General features: G+C 53.7%; 1 protein-coding gene across 3 annotated transcripts; it reads left to right on the top strand.

Moving 5' to 3' along the window:
- The first annotated feature begins 785 nt into the window (after window positions 1-785).
- On the top strand, window positions 786-3,093 carry MRPS23 (mitochondrial ribosomal protein S23). Of its 3 annotated transcripts, none has more exons than XM_068656044.1 (5): window positions 786-945; window positions 1,023-1,190; window positions 1,360-1,437; window positions 1,509-1,686; window positions 2,793-3,093. In XM_068656044.1, exons 1-5 carry the CDS (start codon window positions 902-904, stop codon window positions 2,946-2,948), a joined length of 624 nt encoding a protein of 207 aa, XP_068512145.1. In that variant the 5' UTR covers window positions 786-901; the 3' UTR covers window positions 2,949-3,093. The 3 variants fall into 3 exon arrangements, with proteins under 3 accessions (XP_068512145.1, XP_068512146.1, XP_068512147.1); XM_068656045.1 differs by having other exon boundaries at window positions 787-945; window positions 1,563-1,686; XM_068656046.1 differs by having other exon boundaries at window positions 794-925.
- Window positions 3,094-27,474: the final 24,381 nt, after the last annotated feature.

Genomic DNA, 27,474 nt, shown 5'->3' with positions numbered 1-27,474 from the left:
CGGGTGTTGTAACGGGGTGACAGCTGCTGCCGTGGCTCCTGCTCAGCTCCATCGCGGTCTGCCATTGCTTGCAGGCCCCGTGGAGGCACAGTGCCCCGCTGCAGGGTGGGCACGGCCACCCCGTGATGGTGGGAGCACGCCTGGGGAACCAAAACAGCCAAAACAGTGGGGTGTGCGTGGTTTTGGGGTGTGAGGTCATATTTTACGCAGCATCCCTTGGTCTCCATGCCGGGTCCGTGCCCTGGCCCCTGGGTCCCCGCTCAGCCCATGTTGGGATGTGGTAACACTACTCTGGGACCTGTTTTGGGGTTTTTATCCCCAAAAGCAGGATAAATCTGGGACCTGTTTTGGACTTTTAGCCCCAAAAGCAGGATAGATTTGGGACCTGTTTGGGGACTTTTAGCCCCAAAAGCAGCATAAATCTGGGACCCGTTTCGGGGTTTTTAGCCCCAAAAGCAGGATAAATCTGGGACCTATTCTGGAACTTTTAGCCCCAAAACAGGACAGATCCCAGCAGGTGCTGCCCAGGCAGGTGGAGGGGACCCTCCGGGCTCCAGAGGCCCGTGGGGGTTTGGGTCTCAGCCCCGTGCTCATCGGGGGCCACCAAGGGCAGCAGAAGGACCCCGAGGGCCCCGTCCCCGCGTGTTCGTGCCCGTGCCGGGGGCGGTGGGGGGGGGGGGGCTCGGTCCCGGTGGCGCTGTCCCTTTAAATGGCGGTGGGAGGGGGGAGGCGATCTGGGTGGGCACCCGCTCGGCTATCGACTCCTTCTGCCTGCGCGCCCATCCGCGGGCCGAGCGCGCCCTGCGAGCTGATTGGTTCAGCGGCGCGGAGGGCGGGCGCTTCCGCTTCCGGGCTGGCCGTTGCTAGGGGGCGGCGTTGCTAGGGGCGGCCTAGCGCCGCCATGGCGGGGAGCCGCGTGCAGAAGGTCGGCAGCGTCTTCAGCCGGTACGGGGGGGGCCGGGCCGGGTTGGGGGCGGCCCCGCGACTCCCCCTAAAACCCCCTGAGCCCTCTGTCCCCGCAGGACCCGCGACCTGATGCGCATGGGGGTGCTGCGCCAGCCGCTGTGGTTCGAGGTTTACGCCGCCTGCCCGCCCCGCCGCGAGCCGCGGCACCGCCAGGCCCGGCCGCGCTACGGCCGCGCCAGGGACAGCGTCAGGGACATCCTCTACCCCGAGGACGCCGTGAGAGCGTGAGTTCCGCCTCGTTCGGACCCCCGGGGACCGTCCCGGGGCCCCCAGGGTCCCCGTTGTTGGTTGGCTGTTGTAGAATACATTGGGTGACCCCGATGCTGTTTATTTCTCTCAAACTGTGTCTCTCTTTGATTGCTGGAAAACCTGAACTGTTTTATTTTTGAGCAGGAAATTTTACAGAGTGTACGGAAGCGGGCCAAGACCTTTTGATTTATCGCAACTGAACTACAAATCGACGTGCCAAAGGTAAATCTTTTTTTTGTTGATATAAAATTAAACTAAAAATGCTTCTGAAACTTGTCCCTGTCTCCTCTTAGGTCAGCAAAACAAAATGTTGTTTGTGAGAGTAAAAATACAATCTTGAAATCTAGGTTTGTTGAGAAGTACAATGAATTGAAAGAAGAAGGGAAAATTGAAGAGGAGAAATTGTTTGAAGAAACAGGAAAAGCCCTTTTAGCCAGTGGGATAATTTTGCAGAGAAGAGGAACAGATAAAGTAAGTATTAAACATTCAGAAAACGGATTGGCCAGTGGACTCAAAAGGCTTCATTTTTAGGTTCTTAAGACGGAGTTAGTCCAAATTAAACTCCCTATAAGTTACCAGAGAATAAAATAGAACCTCTTCTGGGTTGAAGATAGCTGGCACACTTTTTCTATTCCTTCTTAGCAATTAAGTATTCTAATGCAGCATCACTCTCATTCTTTAATCCTGATTTGGAAATTTATACATAAATCTTGCAGTTTGCTTCAATAAACTAAACCAACATCGATAACAACAAAACCCACACGCTTATTTCAGTCATTCATGTTTATATTTGTAGTTTGGGGCTCGTTTATTTATGTCTTTGGTAAGAGAATAACTACCCAGAAGAATTGTCTAACATGTCTTGCATCTATTTTCACGGATGTAAAAAAGAGGAGACAGCTCCTGGGCACGTGGAGTCTAGTTCCTTGTTACTTCAGATAATTGTCATGTAACTCTTAATGTAAAGCGGGGTAAAAAAGCAAACTGATGCTTCCAGAACAGCGTGTCAGGTAGAGCAGAACACTGCTGCTCTGTGATGGTTATCAATCTTTTTACTTTGTTCAAGCCTGAAAGATAAGCAGTTCTTTTGAGAATGCTGTCCGTTTAGTTTGAACACCCTCAAAAAGAATGGAGAAAAAGATTTTATAAAAACGGCAGCTCTGTAAACAAAATTCGGCTGTTACTCTCTCCTGAAATGTGCTCTCTATTCTCCTAATTGTCCAATTACCCGTGGGCTGAGCATCCATAGCCTCTTTTCAATAAAAGAGGCTGACCAGGAGCAGAAATTGGTTCTATTACAAGTAGATGTCCAACGAGCGTGTGAAAAGATGAAATGGCCAGCTGGCTTTAATATTTTACCTTGAGGTCAGCGATCTCATTTTCATTTCTTGCACTGGTGATATCTTGAGACTGCACATACTTTGATAATAACCTAAGCACGAGGTAGAACTTAGCTGTCAGCTTTCTCAGACATACGCACTGGCTGTTGCTCTCTTCAGCTGTGCTTTGGAAGAAACTTGTTGCAGCCATTTCTTTGGTTTGGTTGGGTTTTGTTTTGTGTCTGTCTTTAACTGTAGGTAACACAACAGAGTCACCAAGATGCTGAGGCCAGGGATTCTGTACTACATCAGCAACTTCAAAGCGTGTTGGAGGAGATGCAGGCAAAGAAGAAAGACGTGGAGGAGCAGAAACCAGAACTGACAGAAGCACAGAAGGAGAGCCCCGTGTCCTAACAGCTGTAGCGTTGTCTTCTCACATTGCGCAGGTGGCATTCACCTGCTCAGGAACCTGTGTGCCCACAGCCTGTGGTTATGAGATTTTTGAATGTTGTCTCAACTTTTGATGTGGAAAATTAAATATTTTCTTTAAAATGGGAAATTCTGTCTGTTCAGGCGTCTCATTTGCACTAGTAAAGATGTTTCTTAACTTCTTGCAGTGACGGTACAGTTTGTGACCGTCCTGCTGCTGAAGTGTCCGATGCTGTTTGTTTGATGCATTCTAACAGCTGTCTGAAGTGTCATCTTTTTATAGCTAATTCAGAAGAGATGCTATTTATATAAATGTTCTGATATGTTCTCTCTGTTTCATTGCTTGCTTAAATTCCTGAGAGGATAAAGTATAATAATACTAACTAATTTGGATCTTTGAAAATCTTAGTGACTCTTAATGCCATCAGTCACCTCAGAAGCGTGAAGGATGCGCTGTTATAACTCTTTGCTGAAGACAAAGTTGAGTGCTGTTACAGAAATAGTCACTGAAAATTGGGCACAGAAAAGCTGGAAAATAGCAATCAATCCTAGAATTCAGAGCTGATTAGACTTGCGTTTTTCCCACATCTGTGAACTCGATTGCCTAGCTTGTTTCTTATTAAGAATTTTGTTTTCAGGCTAAGGGAAAAACAGTAACAAGAAGAAAACAAACAGATTTAAATCATGTCAATCAAACCTCTTCCTCTCCTGGCTCTCCCCCAGAAAGGAAAAGGTCAAGATTTCCTTTTGGTTTTGTACCTGCCTTCCAGACCCCTCCTCCACAACAGATTCAAGCAAACTCTCCCACACCTGTACTGTAATGGCAGTAAAAAAGTATGACTTAAAGCTGCCCATCATTTGTTTCTGTAGGGCTTGATTCACCTCCTGATTGCAGTGCAATTACAGTGGAATTACTCACTTATCCTTGGAAGGTCAAACTTTATTTCTAATCCTGCTCAGTAATTCTAGAGGGGTGCAAGACTTTATTAGAAGAGCAACAGCCTCTCTATCTTAGCGCCTCCGTGACTGTGACCTCCGGGCAATCTAGAGCTGAGGGAGGTGGTGTGGGTGCCTGGCTGTGCAAGGTGCTTCCACGTGGAGCATGGATTGCTGCCTGCATCACTAAATCCACGTGTAGCAGCCCCGTACAGAGGTGAATGCAGCGCAAGTATCCACGCACACCAAGTCTGGGAACCGCTGTGCTGGGTCACTGGTAGGAGATGGGCTAATATAAACAGAGGTGGGGAGTGAATGAGGAAAAAAATCAATTAAAATGGGATTTGGGCCAAGGCTGTGCTGGAGAGGAGGCACACGTACTGAGAGTAAGTTGTCGATGCATTTCAGTCATCTGCAGCAAGCATTGGGGGGGTTTCTTTAAATCACAGGACCCTGTTTTGATTAGGGCCAAGGCAAGCTGCCCTCATTAGGAAAACTCTGGTAGCTGTGATGTGAATTTCTCTTGCATGGGCCAAGCAATTGTTGCTAGCCCAACAGAGGGCTGACCAGCAGTTCCGCACCTCCTACACTGCAGCTTTCTGCCTTTGCTTTAAGCGTTTTTTTAACTGAGGTAAATATATTGAAAAAAAATATTGCATTATCACTGTGGATGATGCTCCAGGCTTGCCCAAAACTGCTAGTGGAAATACTTGCAAACACAAAGCAGTACGCTGAAGTTGGACGCTGTAACGGGAGAGGTTTCTCACTCACTTCATTAACAGCTTGGAGGCCTCCTGCTTGTTGTCACTTCTCTAAAATGTTGCCAAGATGACAGAAAGAGCCTTTCCTCCCGGCACCTGCTGCAACCTGCTTCATCCCTGCATCCTTACTGAGCTTGGAAAAATAAATATATGAGTGAGCATAAACATCCAGTGAGCCAGCAGAGGTGATACCGGAGGTGCTGTTCCCTCCTGGTGCAAATTAGGGTATTATTTTCTGGCAGCTCACGGGACGGGGCCAGTTTTTGGCTCCCTGTCAGGCTGCTCTGCCCCGCTGCCTCGTTACAGCCTGCAGGCAGCGGGGCTCAGCCGCCGGGAAAGGATGGGAACCGGAGAGTTTGGTGCAATTCAGGCAAAACACGACGAAGAGCAGAGTTCTGCGTTTTGACACTGCGCGTTTGACGGATGCGGTGCTGGGCTGGGATTGCAATGCCACCCACCCGCAGCCAGCAAAAGGGCAGCGGCCTGGAGGGGATGGGGGGGGCTTGGACACGGTGCCGGGACCTCCCGAGGGGGCCCCAAGAGCCCCCCGGACCTGGGGGGGGACCGGGAACGGGGCTGGGAACGGGGCCGGGGCCGGGAATGGGCCGGCACCGCTAGGGGGGGGCCGCGCTCCGCAGGCTGCCCACAGCCGGCCCTGGTGGGGATGGGGATGGGGGGGATGATGGAGGGGATGGTGGGGATGGAGGTGATGGGGATGGAGGTGATGGGGATGGAGGTGGGGGTGCTGGTGATGAAGGTGGCGGCGGTGATGAAGATGATGGTAATGGCGATGAAGAAGAATAACGGTAATGAAGGTGGGGGTGGTGAGGGGTCTCTTGCTAGCTGTGGTTTTATTCACGTGCTGCTGCCCTGCCCTGCCCGGCTGGATTACCAGGCAATGCAGAAAATGCCTGTGATGGTCATGTTGGCCATGCCTTCGTCCCAGAGTCTGCTACCAGCATGGAAAGGAGCCCAAGCTTTGGCCCAGAAAAATGTGTGAAAAGAAATCTGTTTCCCTCAGCACCAAGCAGGGTACATGGGTGGGCACAGGGCACAGAGAGAAGGGGGAGCAGGAGGGTGTGGGGCAGCCCGGACCTCGCCTTTGTCCCCTGCTCCCCGTGGTGGCCCCTACCAGCCGGCTGTGCCGCGCTGCCCCTGCCTCCTGTGGGGCAAAGCCACAGATGTGACCTTGTCGCCTGCCCTTTGCCTCTGCAGGGCAAGTTGTGCATTAGAATAATTTCCTTGTGCGGGGCAAACCTGTCTCCTGGTATTCTAACACTTGCTAATGACTGGAGCAAAGCTTTTGCTGTCTTGCAATCCTACACCCCATTACGGAGTGGCCGGGTGACCTTTTCTGAGCTAAATTGCTGACCTCTTTCCTCCTGAAAGATGAGTGGTGTGTGTGTAGCAGTTCCTCTTTCTGATTGCCGAGCTATTTTTAAAGTGACAATAAATGCCAAAGTATCGGTTACAAGGTTCCTTACTCCTTGAGGCATCAAAAACGAAAGACAATGGAAGGCAGGAGGGAACCCTCTCCACATCCCTGAGAGCCAGGCTGAAGGTTTTCCAAGGTCAATTCCTAAAGCTGGAGGCCTCACCTGAAAACGTGGGGATGAAGAACTCGGCCAGCCCTCTGGCAGAGCCCATCGTGGATGGTAGAAAACTGGAGCCAGGTGCCTCTATATCCACCACCACATTGCCACAGCAGCACTGCCTGCTCCTGGCTTCAGGGCTCTGCTCTCCAGAGCCAGCCTGAACCCCCGTGCTGTGAGCCTGGCCTGTGCCGCTGCTGGTTCTGCACACAGAAGTCTCTGAGGAGGCCACAAAAGCTGCTGGGGGTGCATTTGGGGCCCCCGGGGTGAGGGGTGAGCAGGTTGGAGCAGAGCCGGGCGGGCGCTGGCCTACGTGCCGCAGCACATCCCGACCAGGCGCGGGTCACGCGCCCGCAGATTATCGGCTGGTACGTGCTGAGGGCAGGGGAATGAAGGATTTAATAGGATCAGGCCTTGTGCTTGGAGCCGGCGGAATAACTCGCCAGCTGTGCCAGAAAGCCAGGTGACCTGCCCGTGCCGATGCCAAGCTTCGTTAAGGCAGGTAGTAAGGCATTTAACGTGTAAAATGGCAGCTCCAGATGAGCTGTTAAAATATTGCTTGCTTCCAGTCTGAGCTCAAACCCGCCCAGATGGAGGGAGCTTCGTGGTGCTCCAGCACCGTTTTTGTGTGGTCTGAACGCACGGCAGCACCGGGTGGCCACGTCTCCCACCCGCTGTGTACAAGACACAAACATTTCGCCTTTGAATAATTTTCCTACAGACCTGCTCTCTTTATCCCCATTTTCAACCATGGAATATTCCAGAAAGCTGTACCTGTTTAGAGCTGGGTACGAGGCAGTCTCATCACTTGGTGCTTAGATCAAGGCAAAAGCCTGCTTTGCATCCCCTGGATTCGGAAAGCTTTCATTTGGGTAACTGCTGGCTGTCCTGGAGGAGCAGGCTTGGTGCTGTGACCCACGCGGGGCTGCGTTCTGCAGCCTCAGTTCCTACCACCTCTCAGTTTTGTTTTCCAATGAGTGAATTAATTTTTCATTTTTATTTTTTAACCATATAGGCTGGAGCAAAGTGCTGCCCCCTGGGAAGGGCCTTGTGTTGGAGTTTGGGGGGTAACAACCCCTGTGATGCCCACGCGATCCCCACCATAGGAGATGTCCTGTCCCTGTCCCTGTCCCTGTCCCTGTCCCTGTCCCTGTCCCTGTCCCTGTCCCTGTCCCTGTCCCTGCGTGCTCTCACCTGGTGCTAGAGCTGGGATGGAGCTTGGGGCTGGCTGCCTGCTGCCCAGCGGGGACGTGAGACCTGCCCGCAGCACGGCGGGGACACGGCCATGTCCCCACTGCTTGGAGCCCCCATGCCAGGAAGGATGCGCGGGGTCCCCGCTGGGACTCGGGCAGCTCGGCTGTCCTTGCTGCTGTCTCTGTGCTGCTGCTTGTATGCATATTGCAAGCTCATTCTGATGTGTGCTAATGCTATTATCCTCCAGAAATTGAAATCAAGTCTGAACCTATAATGTTTCACTGGGAGGGAATTGGGGTTATATATTCCTGTGTACAGCAGCATTCTATTTCAGTCATAGCATTTAATTATGATTGGTGTGTTAGTGCCCACCAGAGCATAACAAATTGTCATTATGTTATTCTGCTGAGTCTAATTTAATTGGCAAGTTGTCACAAAAGCAATTATCCATCATTTATTTTGTTGCCATAACCACATCTTGGAGAGCACCTGCTGTCTGAAGTGGAAAGGCTCTGCAGTCTCTTGGTCCTGGATTTCTTCCACTTGTCTGACACAAAGACACCATTTCCTCCCCTTATTTAAAAATATGTGCCTCATTTCCTGCTGCGCTCTCGTGCACGAGGCTGGAGATGCTGGGGGAAATTCACCGTGTGGGAAGCGACCTGTCCGAGCACCTCCACGTCCTGGGTGGATGCCACCGAATGAGGACAGCCAGCCTCTGCTGGGGACATGGGGACACGGGGCAGGGCTCAGGGGGACGGGGTAGGGGATGTGTCCTCACTGGGGTCTGGCTGGTGCCTGGCTTTGGGCTCGGCTCCTTCTCACCCGCCTGTTAGCCAGGGCCAGAAATGCACAGGGTGCTTTCTGGGAGCTGCTTTGGTGGTTAATTGGAGATGAAATTGTCTCAGCTGGGTGCAAAATGCCTCCCGGAGTGCTCATCCCAGGGCACGCAGTGGTGCTGCGGGGCACTGCCAGCCCCAGGGCCTGGAGCCCTCGGCCAGCCCGTGGCACGGGCAGGGCTGCCTTTAATAAGCAAGTTTCTGATAACTTATCTGAGCTCCCATAAAGATTAGGAGGCTGGCAAGTGGAGATTAGTGGTTCCTTCTAATCTAGCAGGCAAAGCAATATAAGGCTTCCTGAGATCAGCCCCAAACTTCAGATTTTCTCCTGCCCGAGACAGTGCGCGGCTGCCACCTATTAACTTGTGAGGTTTTGGAGAGGGCACCCAAAATCCTGCAAGGCTAACGCAGACTTGAATGAACTTGAAGCCTGTGACTCACAGTGATAAATGAGTAAATAAATGAAAATCTGTTTTGATGTCTGTATTTCTCTCAGTTACTCCCCTCTCCGCCCTGTCTGTAATCTCTTCCCCTCTGGTAGTTCTGATTAGCTGCTAATGAGGAAAGATGATTTTGTAGTTAAAGCACAGGGAGAGGGTTTTGTTCCAGGTTCTGCTGCAGATACCAAGCCCTTCATTTTTCCATGCCTTGATTTCCCCATCTGTAAGCCAAGATACCATTTATTTAGGACGGATGTTTTAAAATTAATGAATTACTATTTGCAAAGTGATTTGCTTCAAAGGTGGCGTGCGGCAGCTTGAAAGGGAAGGTTGGACCTGAGAAATTTCAGCTGGAGCTTCCCCTGGAGCCCTCTGTGCCTGAAGCCTTGTGCCTGCAGCGTTTCCCTTCCTAAACCTGGTGCCCCGCTTTTTTATCCTCCATTTATCGGGAGATCAGTTGGATGCCATGCGGGTGCCACCACCAGGTTTTCCTCCCCTAAGAGCAGAGGCTGAAGCTTTCACAGGGACATGCATCAGTGATGAGCAGGACATCAGCAGGGGCCCCTTCCCCCTGGGTGCTGTGTCTAGGAGAACAAGGGCACCTCTCGGCAGTGCCGATGGCCCTCACCCAGCCCAGGCACCCAATTTTGTGCGGGGCTCGAGGAGGCACCGCCAGGTTTGCGCTCGGATCACCTCCAGCCAGCTGCCTCTCTTGCAAGCTGTCCAATCCTCCACTGCCGGCTCAGTGCCAGTGCCAAATTCCCCTTCCCTGAATTGCTTCTCCCCTCTCTTTGGCTCGCTGTCAGCTCTGGATGCCTTTGCATCGCCTCCTTCGTGTTGGATCCAGATCGGACGGATCCGTGGTGCATGCTCGGAGCCTCCCGCCAGCCTCCGCCTGCTCCTGGGGTTCCTGCCGGGGGAGGACGGATCAGAGGTGGCCGCTTGAGGATTGAAATAACTTGATCAGATTCCCTCACGTCTGGCTGGGGCACACGGGAGAACTTCCCTGGTGCAGGGAAGCGGCAGCTTGCTGGGTGCCAGGCGGTGCTGGGCTGATTTATTGGTGACGATCCTCGGGGCCACAGAACTGCTGGGTGCGATAAATAATGAATTGTAATGTATTCTTTAGCAAATTATAATGAAAAACAGAAAATATACAGAGGGGAGCAGACGAATACATTCCCCAGTTGGCAAGTTAGTGGCTGCTGGCAGCCAGGAAGCGGGTATTGAGGAGGGTTTGGGAATTTCTGGGGTTTCCCCTGCGGATAAATAACCTCTCTGCAGGTGGGCTTGGTGGGTGCCCTGCTGCTGCGTGTGATCCCGAGGGAAAAAAAACCCTCTGGGGAGGCTGGGGGGGTTGGGTGCAGCCCCCGAGGTGCCCCAGCAGGGAGATGAGATCCAAAGGGTCCCCACATGGCACTGGGGGGCGGTTTCCCCCCTGCTAATTATCATCTGCGGGGGATTAAGCCCGTTTTTCTCTCAGCATCTCTGCTGTTGGGGCTGGGAAGCAGGGCAGGAGCTGGGATCTGTGCCTCCTTTCCCAGACCCCAAAGGAGCCCCCTGGGTTTCTGTAGCATCCAGCAGCATCCCCGAGCAGAGGCGGTGGCACCAGGGGGTGCTGCGCGCTCGCAGCTTGGAGCGCAGCCGCTGCTGCTGCGAAGATGGCAACAAGAGGAAGGTGACTTTACTTTACCTGCTTGTTTTTTATCCTTACTGTTTTCGCTGGATTGCTCCCAACTCACGCCCGGGATGGTGAAGCTGTAATTAGGATGACATTTCTCACTGAAGCGCTGGATGCTCTCCCTGCTCCTCGCTGTTGAGATATTTAAACTCCTGGGGTCTGGAGGAGGAACGCCAGCCCCTGTGCTGGTGAGCAGCAGCTTGGGGTCAGGAGGGCCAGGCCCCCGTGCCCCTCTCCCAGCCCCACAGCTCGGTGCTGCCCCTCTGCACTTCCAGGGGTCCAGAGCCTGCATTGGGGTCCCTGATATGTGCCCCGTCCCGAGCCCTTGGTCAGTCCCACACATCGCTGCTCGGTGGTGGGCTGGGGTCACCTGGGATCCCATCAGCTCATCCCTCCCCTCTCTCCCCAGGCCTCTGACAATTTTTGCCCACAAAATGTTGCTTCTGCACTTCTACAGCCTCTGACGTCCCCAAATGCAGCTGCAGTCAGGTAAGAGCTGTGTGATTAACCGAAGTGCTTTGGCAAAACGGGGAACGACCTTCTGTATGGGGAGGCTCCTGTGGGGTGCAGGGTGCGCAAAGGGATCGTCCCTGTGCCCTGCTGCCCTCTGCCATCTCCTGCACACAGCTGGGGGCATCTGCTTGATGTCTGCAGGTAAGGGGAGCTGTAGGAAAGCTGAGAATGATTCAATATAATAACATTTTTTTTTTTTAAAGTAAATTTAGCATTTAGCTGAGGCGACTGGATGTCTCCAGCACTGATGGGACTGGAACGGGACGCGGTGCCTCTGGGCTGCCGGTGGGACTCAAGCCATGGGGGCAGTGGCAGTGACCCGTGGGGGTGCTGCCCCGATGTTGGGGACCGGTCACCCCCCTGGCTGCTGTCACGGCTGTGTCCCATGCGGGGGCCCCGTGGTGGAGCCGTGATACCCCCGTGCACGGGGCTGCGCCATCGGTGAGCGGCGCATCACAGCCGGCCGGGTTTATCACAACAAAGATAACGCCGGTGTTTGCAGTCGTACAGAGGGAAAGATAAGGGGAAGGAAGAGCTGGGGAGAGCTGGGCGACAAAGATAAATTTACTGTACTGCAGGAAATCGAAATGTGAAACGGAGATCTCAAAGAACTGAAATATTTAAAAAGGTGCAGAGGGCTGGGCAGGGAGCCTGGCTTTGCACACACGTCCTTCCGTGTGGGTCTTGTGCCCGCTGTGCTCCCAGGGGCATTTCTCATCCTCACCTTGGGAATGTGTCCCTGCTGCTGCCCCTGCTTCTCCGGGTACTTCTTGTGTGGCTTTATGGTGGGGCCCATCAAAAGAGCAGCTTTAAAAAAAAAAACAATTGTATGTGTCTGCAATTTCTTGGTATAGCAAGGTCACCTGGGCTCCACCTCCTGCTGCCGATGGCTCTCTATTTTCTCATCACAGGACCTCAAAAGCTGCAGCCAAGAGCATCAGTCCCCTGCTCCGTGGGACACCGGGGGCGATTTGGGCGGTGAGTTGCGGCACCGCAGCTCCCTCCAGTGCCCCCCGTTCTTTGTCATTCAGGTAAACTAGGAAATCCTTGCTAACCTCAGCTGCACCTGGGCCATGTCCCATGTCTTTAAAATGCCCTTCAAAGTCTAAATGCCCAAGTGAGAGCATCTTAGAGTGTTTTTCTTCTGGCCCATTTAATTTTGAAAGTGTTGGGAGTACTGCTAGTAGTCCTAAACCCAATATTTAGGATTGTGGGATTGCCACATAAATAAACAGGAGTTTGTGAAACAAGTTCGGTGGCAGTGAGAATAGAGATGCTGGATTTAACTGCTGGGAGCTGAGGAGCTGTGCGTGCACCTGGCAGTGAAATTGTCTAGCAGGAATAATGAAACTCGAGTGAAAGGGAACAGCAAACTACTGGTCTACGATGTCGGGAAGGAAATCAACATAACTTGATTGTGTTTAGTGATCCGAGACACATAATTAATAGCACGAGGAGGGACAATTGAAACAAGAGACATTGTGATTGTTTTGAAACCGGCCACCTCTGCATGTGCTGGGCGAAACATGAACCCTGGCGCCAGGGAGAGGTCTCCTGCTGCTGCTGCCTCTGCTCCCGGCCCATTTGGTGACCTGGAGCGAGGTGTGCAGCCTGCAGCTCGCCCCTGGGGCTCTGCTGCCCACCTCGAGCCTGAAGCACCCAGGGGGTTTCGGGTGGGCCTGTCCTGAAATTGAAGTAGTCGGGGCATCAGCCAAATGGTGCAATGAGTGCTGCTTGAGAGGAACCCGCCTGAGTGCTGGTGTCCGATGGTCATAGTGCAAAGTGCTCAAAAATGTTTGTTCCTGAGTTGAGACATCCTAAAAATGCCCAAGGTGGAGGGGATTGATACATCATTATTTTGTGTTATCTTCATCACTAAAATAGCCCGGGTGGAGCTAATGCAAACCCATCCCAGCCTCTCGGTCCTCTCCTCTGCCCCTGCCCCTCTCCGTATCTGGGCTCCCCCAGCTGTGCAGGTCCCCAAACCACAGCAAGCAGTCGGTGAGGGCTCAGCCTGCTGCTGGAGGCTGTGCTGAGCCCCCAGATTGGGGCCGGACCCAGCCCAGCCTGTTCCCCACCACCACGCTGCAAGCAATCCTCACGCCGTGCGGCCGCCAGATTGCCTTGTCCCTTCCAATGATCGTTAACGCAGTTTTTTCCCAGGCAATCAGCAGCACTTTCCCCTCGTCTGGGTGGTCTTCTCCCATTTTGCTCCTTCCAGCCCTGGCACCTGGGGCAGTCACATCCCATCACGCCGGTTCTCGAGCCATTTGTGCTGCTTGCTCTTTCTGCTGCCACCAATTTAGTCGCAGCTCCCTTCTTTCCCTCTCTCCCTCCCTTGTTCTGCTCCCTCCTGTTATTTATTCTTACAAGAGGCAGCATCCTTTGGCCATTTGACCTTTCTTACACATCCTATTCTGTGCCTGCTTACCCCCAGCTCGTGTCGCCGTGCCCTGCAGGACTGGGCAGTGCGTCTTGCTGCTCCCTGTGTGTCTGTCCCCAATGCCATGGCCCCGAGCCCGCCGAGCTCCATCCCTCCCCAGGCTGCCCTGTTTCAAGTGGTCATTAACACCAGAGCCTTGTCCTCAGCTCATGCAGGCAGCAGCCTGGAGAGCAGCCACTCAGCAGCGGACTGCCAAAGACAGAAAAATCTGCACTGGGTATCAATATATGTTATATTTTTGTATATTTCTTATATGGAAATAAAAGATCACTTCGTAAAAGCCCACCCTGTTCCTGGTGCTCGAAGCACCAGTTCAGCAAAACACTTCAAGCGGGTGGCTAAGTGTAAGCTCGCACTGAAGTCTGTTGCTGTTCAGTGAAGTGGTTTGGCATGTGCTGAAGTGCTCTGCTGAGCCGGGGTTTCGCCGTAGCTCTGTTTTTCCTTGGGCAGAAGAATTAAACTCGGGTTGGTATCACCTATTAATAAGGCAGCAAGTATCTGAGGCAGTACTTGTGCAGTGCAACAGAGCTCATCATTTTTCTATATATGAGCAATTAAGCTGCACCAGGAGGCCTATGTCTTTATATCATCACCTAATGACAGTGCAAAAGTATTCAGGGGAAGGAGAGGGGGAAAAAAATCACATCCATATTTAATTGGCAAAGTTATCACCTTCATTTCAGAGCCCTAACTTACAGCATTTCTGGCCAATTTCCAAGTCAGATCTATTTCCCCAGACTGGAGAGTAAGTAAAAACGTCCTTACATACTTCTGCAACAAAATGCCATTTCAAAGCTCACGAACATGCTCGCGACTGCGGTAAGTAACAAAGAGTCTCTTTTCTTCACAGCAAACAGGAGTACCTTTGAGCTGTTAGATTCCTTTCATTTTTTTATTTTTTTTTCAAGGAAATTATTTGTGTTATTGTTATTATCCAGCCCCACACTTGCCTGTCAGATTACATTTTTCATTGCGCTAAAACAAAAAGCCATCTGGAGCTCCTCGCGTTCTGCTATCAGGATCGGCGGCAGCGTGTCCCTTCTTCGAGCCCGGTGTTTTTATTGCTCCCAAGGTCTTTTTTTTTTTTTTTTTTTTTTTTCTTAAATTCTCCAGCCCATAGTTTTTGTCTCTATGTCCCCTATGTCCCTCTAATTCTCGATTGTCTTCCTCGGGTCTCGGTGTCTTTGTGCAGGTTCCCCGTTCCTCGGCCACGCGTTTCTCGGGTGGCAGCGGAGCTGGGAAGTGGAGAACAATATGGGCTGTCAGCTTTCATTAAGCATTCGGGGAAATCCACTGCTATTTCGGGTGGCTGTGTCTGCTCAGTCAAATACCTCATTTACCAAGCTCTTCGTGTTGTTCTGTGCTTTGCTCAGGCCCTGGGTTTGATGGAGCTACCCGCCTTGTCTCCTCCTCTCTCCTGTCTCTCCGTGCTCCGTGGTGCCCAACGCCCCCAGCCCAGGCTGTCCTGGTGGTCGCACACGGTGCAGCAAGGCACGGGCACCCCAGGGTGCCCCAGGCACCCCCAGGGGCACCGCGGTGGGACCCTGGCCCCGACCCCCTCATGGTCCTGGTGAGGAGCCCAGGGGAGCCCTGTGGGAGTGGTGGCCCCGGCACCTTCCCCCCGCTAGCTTTGTCCTGCTCCATCACAGGGCTTTTTTACTTCAGTGTCTGTATTCTGAAGAGACGGGGAAAGGAGAAAAGCGAGAAAAAGGAAAGGAGAAATATCAATAACTTCCATCTCCTTAAACCCAGTAACTAGCCTTTGACACTTCTCTGCCACTTCATCTTCACAAAGCCCTGGCTCTCTGAAGATTAATTGATGTAGGCCACTCAACCTATTTTCAAATCCCTTTCGGTTACCATTTAAAACCTTCTGATTTATTTTTTTTGATAAAGTCACCGAGGCTTTTTATGGATTCTCAAATGATTGTCCAGCTTGACAAATTGGATTCTTAAAGCTGATTCTTTAAAGAAAAGGATGTGGTTTGACAAGACAAGAAACAGCTCATCTTGGAGACAGGAGGATAAATAAAATAAAAAAAAAAAGACCCCATTCTTCCACGGGGGTGAGACTCAATGGGTGTCGCGCTCGTCACTGATAATCTTATCTGCCCGTGACGGGTGGGATGGGACAAAAGGACCGGCCGGGCTGGGGGCTGGTGGCTGCTGATGGATAGGAGCTCCTAGGTGATGGATGTCCCTGCCCTCGGGACGTGATGGATGCCCCTGCCCTTGGGACCAGGCTGTGCAAAGAGCTGGATGCGGCAGGTGAAGGGATGGGGCAGGGGGGCCTGCACCTAGCTGCGGAGCCTAAGCAGGGCCTTCTGGATCCATCTGAACCCAAACGGGGCCGCTCCTGTAAGATCTGCTCCCATACTCGTGGGCAATCCCTTGTACAAATGGCAAGCAGCAAAACCTGCGTGTGGAAACGTGGCCAAGCTGCCTCTCCGAGCCGCTGTGCCGAAGTGAGGAGGGCTGGGAGAGAAACGTCGTTAACGTGGCTGTTTAACGAGGTCGAGCTTGGTGCAGCCTGGAGGCACCGGGGGTGGGCATGAGGGGACACCGAGCTCCAGGGACGTGGAGGTGTCCAGTGCTGGGTCCGTGCCCTGCTGTGGGCGCTCCGTGCCGTGCCTGGGAGCTGGAGCACTTGGTCCTCCCCAGCGAGGCAAGATGTAATCTCCTTCTGTTTAAATAATATTTTAATTGCAGGCTTCTGCTTTCCATTTTTTTTTAATTGACTGCCTTTACTTTGAAAATTTCACACCTAGCAGTTGCTCCGAGTAATGGAAATGCATCATAACTCCTACCTGCTCTCTGTGTTGTATGACTCCAGGTGATACTTTACATCTTATTATGATTATTTATTATGATGTCCGGTTTAGTTCTGTAGCAGAGGGAGATCATTAACCTCTCCTGCAGTAAAGAGAACTCTCCATGTTGTTTTCAAAGCCATTAAAGCTTTGAAAACTCCTCTGATTTTTTTATTTTTTTTTTAAGCTAAAAAACCTACAGGGCTGCAGAATAAAATGCTGACACAGGTCAGCTAATGCAGAAGGAGCACAAACTCTCCTGCTGTGTCCTACTGAATCGCAGGCGGAGCTCCAGAACAGGGAAGAAGTAATTTACTTGCTAGAAAACAGGCTCACGGTGCCGGGGACCTGGAGGCAGATGCCGGGGATGCTAAGCCCTGGCCTGGGTTTTCCCACTGCCCACTCGTCTACCAGGCAAGGTGCTGGAGCGCTTGGAGAAAGGGTTATAAATGTGGGGGGTTGGCTCCAAATGGTGTCTGCAGGTGTTGACCGTGGCTGCTGGGCCTGCACGCCATGGAAATGGGGAGAAGTTGCGATTTTCCCCATCTGGCTGTGGTTCCAGGTTGGGTATGTCTCGTGGCTGGGCGCACAGGCCAGCCCGCTGGAGGTTTGAGTGCTTGCTCGGGGATTTATCTGCAGGAAGGCAGAGCAGCTGCTCAGTCTCCACCCAGGCAGGTAGCTCCTGGAGATGTGCATCCACACTGCTGATTAAAACCCAGGCTGCATTAAGAGGGACATGCTCTTCCCACAAGGTCACCTTGCTTCCAAGCCCAAACCCTCTTCCTTTACACCCAAAAGAGCCTGAAACGAGGCGTTCCCGTTCTCCATAAAACCTTGGGCTGCTTTAACGTGATGGCTGATGGCAATAAAGCCTTTGTGGATGTCCCTGCGTTTTGGAGGCACACTGTGCTGACCATATGGCTGGGGAATATGGAGGCTACGTTCATGATGGGATGCTAATGAGTTGGTAACTTTATCTGGCCTGTCTGAACTTCTCGGAAGCAAGGAAGTGCTGTTCATTAAGCTCTTGTTAAAGTGTCAGTGTAAGGAGAAAAGCATCTCTATAAAAAATAAATGGCTGGGATTCCTTCTTCTTTTCTTCCCAAGTCTTCCAGACTAAACTTTCTCGGTTTGATCACCAGGAGATGTTTTTCCCAATGGAGGGGGAGGCAGGTGTCTGCTTTTCTCTAGGCAGGCACGGTGACCTGTTTGTGGCAGGTGCCTTGAATTTGGGGTCCCTGAAGCTGTCACGCTGGGAGCGTGGAAGCGGAGCGAGCCCTGGTGGCACCCTTGGGTCCTCGAGCTCTGGAGGAGCGGCAGAGGTGGGTGCTCACCTGGTTTTACAGCAGCAAGCACAGCAGTGTGAGACCTGGGAGGAAACCAGCCTGAAGTGGCTGCGCTGCCTCGCAGACACGGCTCTGTCAGCGCCAGGCTGTGACAAACGACGCCGGGGGAAAGCCACGGGGCTGCAGCGCGCTGCCGCAGCTGCGGCACCTCGGAAATGGCACAGGTACCGCCGCCACGCTGCGCCTCGGGGCCCTGCGTCGGCCTCAATTAATCACGGGGAAGAAGGGCTGTCCTTGCTGCTGCTGCTCCTCTCCTTGTTACAGCACCGTCGGGGCAAGGGGGGGATGAGGATTGTGGCCCATGGGCACACCTGGGCACGACGCCCCCAGCCGTGGCTGCTGCCTCGTGTCCAGCAGGGCCGGGAGCTGCTGAGATACTCAAGTGTTGGGTCAACATCAGGGGATCTTGGTGAGGTCCAAAGCAGGGAGCATCACCAAAACTCCTCCATGTGGTGAGGAGAAGCTTCTGTGGTGGTCGCGGTCCCTCGGGGCTGGGTCCGGGCTCAGCAGCCGCTGCTTGAGAGCCGCTCAGCTCTGCTACACGCACGGCGCCGAGCCTCTCCGGGGCTGATCAATATTTAATGTGGAATTTACAAAGATTGACTCGAGGATGCGTTTAAAATTGGAACATTAGCCGTAGGTGGCAATTTCTGAGACGCAGCAGCGGAGTTTGATTGTTTAGAGAGATGGCGTTTTGTACGTTTAAAGTAATATTTCGCACGGAGGGGCTGCTGCAGCGCTCCGTTCCCCTGAACTGTTGACTTCCCAATTATTTTGTTTGTGTAGGTCCAACACCAAACACCGCCGCCTGCTCACCCATCGCCCAGCTGCTGATGGGTGCATTTTGGGGCTTGGTCCTATTGGGAGAAGCTGACAAGGGAATGGGGCTGAGGCAGGGGTTGGGGGGCAGATAGGGGTGAGGAGGGAAGACCGCAGCTCCCCAAATTCTCACTGCCAGCTACTGATCTTCCCAGCGCAGCGGGGCTGGGATGGGGTGTTACGCACACAAAACACACACGTAGGGTAATGAAAGTGCTGTTTTATCCTGGTTTGCTCGTGCTGCGAGCTACATTAATAAGAGCTGACAGACCCGAAATAGCCGATCTGAGCTGGTTCAGGCTGGGAATGCAGCCACTGGGGGGGCTGCGTGTGGGGATACCTCCCAAAAAGTTGAAACGCCTCTTAAATCTTAGCTGCCCTGTTGGGGTGTAGGACCCCAGAAGGAAAAGGCTGGGGCAGTGTGGGGGCTGCAGGATGGGCCCCCCAGCTCAGCCTCAGCATTGCCACTTCTCTCTACCATGTCCTGGGGGTGTTCAGAGGCAGGGGGTCCCTCGGTGTGCTCCACAGCCAGGGGGGTGCTGGCGAGGGGTGCAGGGACCCCTCCCCAAGCCAGCTCTGAGCCGTGGTGCCTGCGGGTGGCTGAGGACCCCCCGGCTCTACCCATTTGTTGGTATGGGAAGGGCTGGTGGCCACCTGCAGCACCTGCCCTGCTTGGCTCTGGGACGTGCACGGCACCTCCTTGTTCAAGGTGCTCTCACAGCTGCCCCCCTCTAACGAGCAGGAGGCTGCTCGCCTCTGTTGGGTTTTTAATCTCACTTAGTTCACTGCTTATTCCGCAGGAAGATTGAAATAGCAGCGGGATGCAGTGGGCCACGCCACGGCGTGCATGGCAAAGCTGCGGAGATGGAAATAGTTTCAGAGCAAAGCCATTATTAATGAAGAATGTAACCGGGGGCCGGACGCCAGGCTCGTGTACCTGATGCTCACCCGGGCTGTGCTTGACCAGCACATCAATCTGCTGCCTGCACGCATTCATTTTTTAAAACATCTTCGCTGCCTCTGCCCGCCTGCTGGGAGCTTTGTGCCACTTCAGAGAGCCAGACCCGAGGAGCCCTTACGGCTCCACGTCGGGACGGAGAGCTGCCGGGTCCCACACCCCTGCTCTGGGCCGTCCCGGGGCATGGCAGCCCCCTCCTCACCCGCAGGATGCCCACGGACCCCCAGGGCCCTGCTCCCAGCTGGGAGAGCTGCCCCTGCCCCGGGCTGTGGGCACACGTGGAAGCTCTTGGCCAAGGGAAATGCAAATCCGGGACAATCAGCCTGAGCAGCAGCGAGGTACGAGGTGATGAAACCCAATCAGTTAATAACACTTCATGGCAGCAAAAGAATTGCAGATGATCGTGTTTTTAAATACCTTTTTTTTTTTTTTTTTTTTTTTAATCTCCTCGACAGAGCTGTTCCCCTGGAGGTCTCCTGGGAGAAATCTCACGTCAGCAAGCCCCAGGGGCTGCTGCTTCCCAAGCCCAGGAACGGGAGCCTCAGCAAAGCTCTGGCACTGCAGCCTGCACACCACTGGGGTTCCTGTGAACGCATTTTTGGGACGCACCAGCCCTGCTGCCTCGCAGAGCCCCTCTGTCCATGCAGGCAGGTTTGGTGCTGGGCGCTGTGCCCTGTGCCCTGTGCCCCTGGCTGGGCCCTGCCACGCTGCCACGGGGTCCCTGGGGTCTGGGGGCATGGGGATGAGCACTGTGGGACCCAAACGGCTCAACAGCCACCACTGGCGAGCATGAGAAAAATAAGGGTTTGAGACCCGGAGAGTAATCAAGGCTGATTTGTTGATTTGCCATCCGGAATCATCTCTGGTGTTGTGTTTTTTTCCCCGTAGTTTGCTGTCTGTGCTGGGGGAGGCAGCCTGGAGCAGGCTGTGCTGCCTGGTGAGGGGTTGTGGGGTGACGGAGGGGAGAAGGCGAAGTCCCCACAGGTGGCCAGGTACAACCCAGCCTGCTGCCACCTCTTCTGAAGGCACCGGCGAGTTCCCAGCCTGGACAAGGCAGCGTTGGGGCTGCAGCAGGGAGAAGCAGGCTGCCGGGTCCCAGAGCTGGCCTGAAAATAAAATAATTGCACTTTGCCAGCAGTAACAGCGTAATTTTTGTGGCTCAGCATGGAGCTCCTTAAGACATCTTTCCCCCTCCTGCAGTAATTTGCATTTCACTGCGGGGTTCATTTTGTGGAGCCAACATTGCTGCTGGGTGCGGGTCCTCAGCGCTGCGCACGCAGTGGGGTCAGAGCCTGCGCCCTGCCCCAGACGTGGGGCTGGGGTAAAACCCCGAGGCAGGGGTTGTTCGCTTCTGGGCATCTTCCTGGGCAAAGGCTGCGTGTCGCCGCCGCGATGTTTGCAGCAGGTGCTTTCCTTGCTTTGTCACTAGAACCCTCCCAGCCTCCTCACAGTCACGTTTTGGGGCAAGGCAGGCGTTTATCTCTGCCTTGCTTTGTGGCCTCCTGTTCTCTGAAGGACACAAAAAGTGGTGGTGGTGGTGGCCGAGCCCCCCGAGACGCAGCGCTCCCCACCTCTCCTGTACAGGGGCCAGGAGACAGCTGTGCCAGAGCTGAGCCCGTGCCAGGAGAGCCCTAAAAGCACATCAGATGGAAATAAATATATAGCCAGAGGTAGTTTGATAATAAATATGTTTTTTTTTTTTTTCCAACTTTTTTTTTCTGCTGCTTGAGCAGATCCTGTGTTCTGGTGTGCAAAGAGGCAGGAGCAGGGCAGGGGAGCGTGGCGCTGGGGCGTCCGTCCTAGAGAGCACCACAAGCAGCTGGGCCAGTGCAATATTTGGAAGCTGTGACTGAAACGTGCCGGTCAGGAGGAGGCAGGAGAAACCCCAACAAGCCCAGCTGGTCACCCAGAATCCCCACAGCCCGAGGGAATGGGGACGAGGCCCCTGGGGAGCTGCACGCCCGGTTCCTCACTGCTTGGAGGTGGTGAGGGCACCAGCGCGCCGCGGCGGCACGGGCAGGACGCGCTGCGCCGAGGACAGATCTTCCTTAAGTCGCTGCAAAGCCCCGGATAATGCACTGCGAGAGTGAACAACCGGGATGAAAAATAATTGCACTCCCATTTTTCTCCAGCTTTTCTTATCAATGACTTTATCACCTTTGGTTTTATTTTACACCTTATTTAGACTTTACTGTAATCCCAGCTATTTCACCATTGACACCTCCTTAATACCTTGTCTAACACCTCTGACACCTCTGGCTAATGCCCAGGCCCTTCTGCAGCACAGAGCAGCTCCAGCAACAACAGAAAAGAGCTGCAACGGAGAGAGAAAAATTATTTACTGCTCAGGCTCTGTGAATAATGGCCCGTGGGGAGGCAGGGTGGGGGTGAGCCCCCAGCCGTGCCGCTGAACTCTGCGATCTGCCCACATCGGGCTGCACGGGGCCGCTTCTCGCCGTTAGGAGCAAGTGCTACACGGAAAGGAGAGGCAAGGATTTATTGTTTGAGGGAAACTACAAACCGTGAAGGCTCAGTTTGGTGAGCTGAAGCAAATTCATTCCCCTCACTTAGGCACACGGTGCCCAGCCCGGCCCAATTCCTTGTGCCATGGGTGCCACAGCTCCAACAACCCCTTGCCCGTTTTCTATCTCCCACCTCCCATTTCCTATCTCCCTTTGCCCATTTCTTATCTCCCATTGCCCACTGCCCACCTCCCACCACCCCACCGAGGGCTTCACCACCCACCCCAGCACCCCGTCTCCCTCACCCACCCTTCGGGGATTATTTTTACCTGGTTTTACCCCTCGCTGCCAGCCCACCTGTGCTGTTTTGGGGGTTATTCCTCTTTCTGTGGCTGGGGAAGGTCTGCCCAGCTGGAGGGGGCACACCGAGGGCAGCTGGGGTCAGCCTCATGGCCAGGTTTTTGGCAGCCCTGCCGGGAAGGAGCCACTCTGCAGCCTGGGCACTGGCGGTAACAGCAACGTGGTGTTTTTGTGTTTCTTTTTTTTTTTTTTTTTCCTTTTCCGTCTGATCTCCGAGCCTAAAGACTATTGCTACATTACCTAGATTTAACTACCCATTACACAAACTATATCTCTAAAGCGAGGGATATGGCAGCTTTATTATAAGTTTATTACATGCTAATTCAAGCAAATAAATTTGCTCCAGCTGTGGAGCAAAGGAGATTAATAACCTCGAAGATCACTTCGCTGCTTTGATGAGTTTCTTGAACAGAGTAGAGTATATTTAGGAAGAGCAACTAGATTAGTCAAAAAACCCCTTTAATTATTAGTGACACTGTGCAAACTGCTTCATACGAGTGGAATACCAACTACTTAACTCCCTGACCTTATTATTCAAATAAACACTTCTTATTATAGCAACAAGACTTGCTCGTCAACACATCAAATCAGCTGCCTCGGTGGTGGCTTGGCATGTCCCCGCTGTGTCAGCAGGGAGCATACGGCCTTCATTAGGGCCGTAATGGCCTTGGAGGTGCCGGCACTCCTGCGCGGGGACAATTCGAAGACAGTTTGGATTTGCTGGGAATGCATTGCAGCAGCGGGCTGGAGGCAGGGCTGGCTGAATTTCCGTGTTGTTGCTGATGTTTTAATGCCTCCTCCGGTAACTGTGTGTTTGTTTTGTAAAAGGGTCTTGGGCAGGGGGCCATGAGGCCTGTTCTTGTTGCCGGGCCTCTCCTGGTGCTTTGTTGCCACCCCGTTTGCCCGTAACGCAGGGAAACTGCGCTGTGCCCTCAAACCACAGCTTCTGTCCTTGATCCCGATGGATGGGACCAGCGGCAGCTCTGGTGGAGCAGATGACACAGTGCGGATCTGCGCTGCTGCCCGCTTGTTTGGGACCTCTGCCGTGGTCCTGGCTGGGTTGGCTGAGGGGGAACAGCTGGGACCCTCAGCACCTGGGGGTGTCATCACCCCCTGTGGGCCCAGCAGGTCTTCAAAACACAGCAGTGCATCGGGTGTGGGTGTGGGTCGGGAGGCCGCAGCTCTGCCCTGTCTCTGGCAGTGACCAGAGCCGGTCCCCAGCATCCTCCTGCCCCCTTGCTTCATGCCCCCGGCTGTCTCTCTGCCCCAAAGGCAGCCCCGCTGCCTTCAAACAGTTTCTATTATATGTAGAGCAAGCAAAAATGATGTGTTAAATACAGCCCAGGCTGAAGCTCTGAATCAAATCAATTCTTTTTTGATTCCCCGAGCTTTTGAATTTTCAGCCCTGCTGAAGAATTGTTAGCAAAAGAATAGGGCTGAAGGAGCAATCCTTTCGTATCGCTATTGACTCAATTATTTTGCCTCTTGATTTTCTATGAAGCGGGCCGCACTGCCGCGCCGATATGCTGATTGCTAATGGCAGAGCATTGTGAGGCGGCGTAGCCGAGGCTCGGGGTGGAATACCTTCATCTCCGGGCGCACCGAGGGCTGCATTGGGACCCGGTTTTATTTTGATTGATGCAGACCGCGATGCACGGGGGGGGATGTGCAATGCTCAGAGCGGGCCTTTAGGCAGGAGCTGTGCCGCTGACCTTCCCCTGTGCCGGCTGTGCGCGATATTCCCGGATCGATGCAGCAGAAAGCGGAGAGGTTGCATTTACACAGCGGCACGACTATCAATATTGACAGCTCGTGCGCCTGCCCTTCAGCCCGGCGGGCTGTCAGGGGTTGTTAATGTCCAGTCCTCGCAGCCTCCTGGTGCTGCAGGGGGTCACCAAAGGGTCCAAGCCCAGTGCATGGCCCCAGGTGCGGTGGGAGCACGGCTGCTGCCCAGCCACCGTCAGGGCAGGGGGCAGGGGAAGGGGCTGGGGGCACGGCTCCAAGAAGGGCAGCGGGGAGGATTTGCAGCCGGCAGCCCATTCAGGTTCGCTCTTTCAAGATAAAAGAGAGGTATTCCCCACCTATCAAAAGGTGGTGACATGATGGTAGAAAGCGCTTGGATCTTTGGATGAAAGGGGCTGAGGAAGAACACAATGCTGCCGCGCTTTGAAGATGAGAAATCCTGCACAAATCCTGAGCATTTTTATTAGTGGCTCAAATGAAGGCATAAAAAGACAGAGGTACACGCTGGCTCATGCTTATTACTCTTGCTGCTGTTTACGTTGCACCAGTGCCCCACTTTCCCAGCCACTCTTTACACACAAGCAGTGCCCAGCCCTGCTCTGGCATGCTTGGAAAAGGCAGGTGCAAAGGAGCTCAGCCCCCAGTGCGGGTTGAGTTGTGGTGTGATGCACCAAAGCTGCGGACCTGGGATGTGGGATGGCCCCGTCCCGTCCCATCCCATCCCATCCCATCCCATCCCATCCCATCCCATCCCATCCCATCCCATCCCATCCCATCCCACTACCACAGCACATTCCCAGGGTGCAGCCCCAGCTTCCTGTGAAAAATCAGCCCTCGAACAAAGGAGCCTGTGCACTGGGGAGTGGAAAATTGGAATGGGATCGGGATTAGAGGAGCAGTGGCTGGCCCCAAGCTCTGACCCCTGCAGAGGGGCGTGGGGATACCCAGAGCAGATGAGTGAGAGAGCGCCGGAGCAGCCTGCCAAAAAGGCAGGCTTTAAGGGGAAATTTAGCTTTCTATTTCAGTAACACTTGAAAACACCTTCAGTGCAAAGCTGTCAGGGGAGGAAAGAAAAAACCCAAAATCAATATGAAATGATGATTTCAATTGGAGCCATTTTCAAAGCTGTCAGGAGCTGCGAGTGAAGTGCAGTAACCGGAAAGGAAAAACACTTTTATTCAGACTCCTTTTGGAAAACAGGGCCCTTATGAAGCAGCTCGTGGTGCCGGGTCTCAGGCAGAGCAGGGGTGGAAAGAGTTTTCTATCCAAGAAGTAAGACCGGCTGGGGGGGTTGGGGGGTGGGGGGCCTCCCTGCACTCCCCATCCCCACATCTCTGTGCTCCTCCATGTGCACAGCCAGAGACCCTCCCTGTTGACATTAAAACTGAAACTGTATAGGGTAAAAGCAGCCGTGGTCTTCGTGGCTCTGCAGTACCCATTCCCCCCATGATACCCTGATGGGAAATGGGATTTTGGAGCACGGGGAGAGCCGTACAATAAAGCTGGGAGAACCCAAGCCACCCTCGATGTTTGGGGATGTTTTAAGCGCTGGTTTTGTAATCGCTGCCGTCTCTCCACGGCTGGCTCGAGACGGGGGTCGTTCGGTTAATGCACGTCTCGGTCTTCATTGCCTTTTTAACTAGTTTTTAATCAGTAATTATTACTGAGCGGGAGCGATGTGCGGGCTCCTCTCGCTCGCTCCCCAGGCGAGTGCCACTCAATATGTCACGGCAATTAGCGCGCGGTGGCGGCGGGGCGAGGGATGGCCACCGCTGCTGCCACCGCTGCTGCCACCGCTGCTGCCACCGCTGCTGCCACCGCCACCACCCCGGCTCCTGGAGAAAGCCCAGGAGTGGAGGAGGATGCAGCTGAACCTCAGAACCCTTCTGGTTCTGTTTTCACAGCCCATAATAACAGCACGGCAGGACTCCAACACAGAGGGACGGAGCGGGTCAGGCCCAGGCGGGGAAGCTTCTTGGCCCTGGGGCAGGGGCAGAGCCTACAGCGCCCTGGGCTTGGTGTTTGACCCCCTGCAGCCAAACAATTCCTGAGCCGTGCATCCCAGCAGCAGGCACCAGCTCATGGGAGCCTGCCCTGCTGCTAATTGCAGCCCTAAATAAAGAGCAGGAAACCTGGCTAGGTGGCCCTGGGGATGAAGGCAGTGTCCGTGCCCTCCGCAAAGAGCTGAGGATCGCGAGCATCTCCCCTGACTGCACCCAGAGACCAGCCGAAAGCTGCAGCCCCGGCAGGCTTGCAATGAGGATCCTGGTGTAATTGCTGACGCCTTACGACACCTCACACAGTTGGGAGCAGAATGGTTTGGTGTTTGGAGGGGGGTTTGGAGGGGGGGTCTGTCCCCGTAACCACAGTCCCAGCCCTCCTGGGGCACGCTGTGGGGCTCCCAGCTGGCAGCGGATCAGCGTCCCGCGGAACAAATGAGCTTTAAAAGCCCCCTCCTTTGTATTATTCCTTATTAACAACGAGGCGGCCCTTGTAAATAGCCATGAAGGGAAGTGCTTAAGCTCATAATTAATAAGCGCTGCCTTGGCTTCTGTTGCTGAGCCGCAGCCCGCAGGGAGCGGTGGCAGCGCCCCCGGAGCTGCCCGTGCCCTGCAGTGGTGAGGGGGGGTCCCTGCGCCGGGGGTCCCGTGGATGGGGCAGTGCCGGGACGGGCACGGTGACACCGCACAGCTCCAGAGCACCGGGACGGGCACGGTGACACCGCACAGCTCCGGAGCCCGGCTGCCACGCAGACCCCAGTGCTAGGGGCTGTAAATGTTTACGGCGGGAGGAAAAGGACGTAAATCATGTTTATGTCCCTTGTTTTCTTTATCGGGGCACTAATTTGACAGGGAAGGGAAATTTTTGCTTATTTTACAACTCTGATTTTGGCTGCAATTTGATTTCAGTAGCTGGGAGGCGAACACGAAATCTTATTTTTATTCCGGAGTTGGTATAAAAATTTACATTTTGACAGAGACCCCCACTAACATTTTAGCGCAGATATAGCGGGCCTCCGGGCATTTCGCAAAACACATAACCCAACGTATAATACACTCATAATTCACTAATGTTTGCTGAATGACAGGGTTAAGTGGCTGCTATTCCCGGCCTCCCACCACACTAATGTACTCCAGACCTGCGCTCCTTTTCTTCTGGATGGAAGTCAAATCGTTTCCTGCAGCCCTCGCCGTGGAAGCTCCTTCCACCGCACATAAACAGTACTTCCTAAATTATTTTCATTTGTTCTTCTAATCTAATTTTTCCCTTGGATCTCCACTAACCGCCGGGCCCGCGGCGGGGCCGATGTGCTGACTGCTCCCCCGGGACCAGCCCGCCCCGTGCCCACCTCCACGGCCGGTGCTGGTGCAGGATGTGCACCCCCGTGATGCCAGGTTGGCACCCCTGAGCTCCTTCTGGGTAATGTTTGCCCCTTCCCTCCCCGTAAGGCTTTTATTCCCTCCCTCTCATCCCTATTGCAAGCAAGATCTCAGCACCAGAGGTGGCTGGGTCCTGCCTGCCGGGTAGGAAAAATGGTTCAGAAACAACCCACCCCAATTTGCTCTTCTTCACCTTGGTTAAAAGCTCTCCAATGGCATTTAAAGATTTTATTC

Source organism: Anas acuta, chromosome 19 (assembly GCF_963932015.1).
Source record: "Anas acuta chromosome 19, bAnaAcu1.1, whole genome shotgun sequence".
NCBI classification, from domain to species: domain Eukaryota; kingdom Metazoa; phylum Chordata; class Aves; order Anseriformes; family Anatidae; genus Anas; species Anas acuta.
The sequence above is the reverse complement of the archived record's forward strand: the minus strand, read 5'-3'. Positions and strand labels throughout refer to the sequence as shown.

Bases quoted from the DNA above. Each gene is read 5' to 3' on its own strand.
- MRPS23 (XM_068656044.1), top strand. From the start codon at position 902: ATGGCGGGGAGCCGCGTGCAGAAGGTCGGCAGCGTCTTCAGCCG. The intron at 946-1,022 runs GTACGGGGGGGG...CTGTCCCCGCAG, and splicing joins GTCGGCAGCGTCTTCAGCCG to GACCCGCGACCTGATGCGCA. The intron at 1,438-1,508 runs GTAAATCTTTTT...GTCTCCTCTTAG, and splicing joins TACAAATCGACGTGCCAAAG to GTCAGCAAAACAAAATGTTG.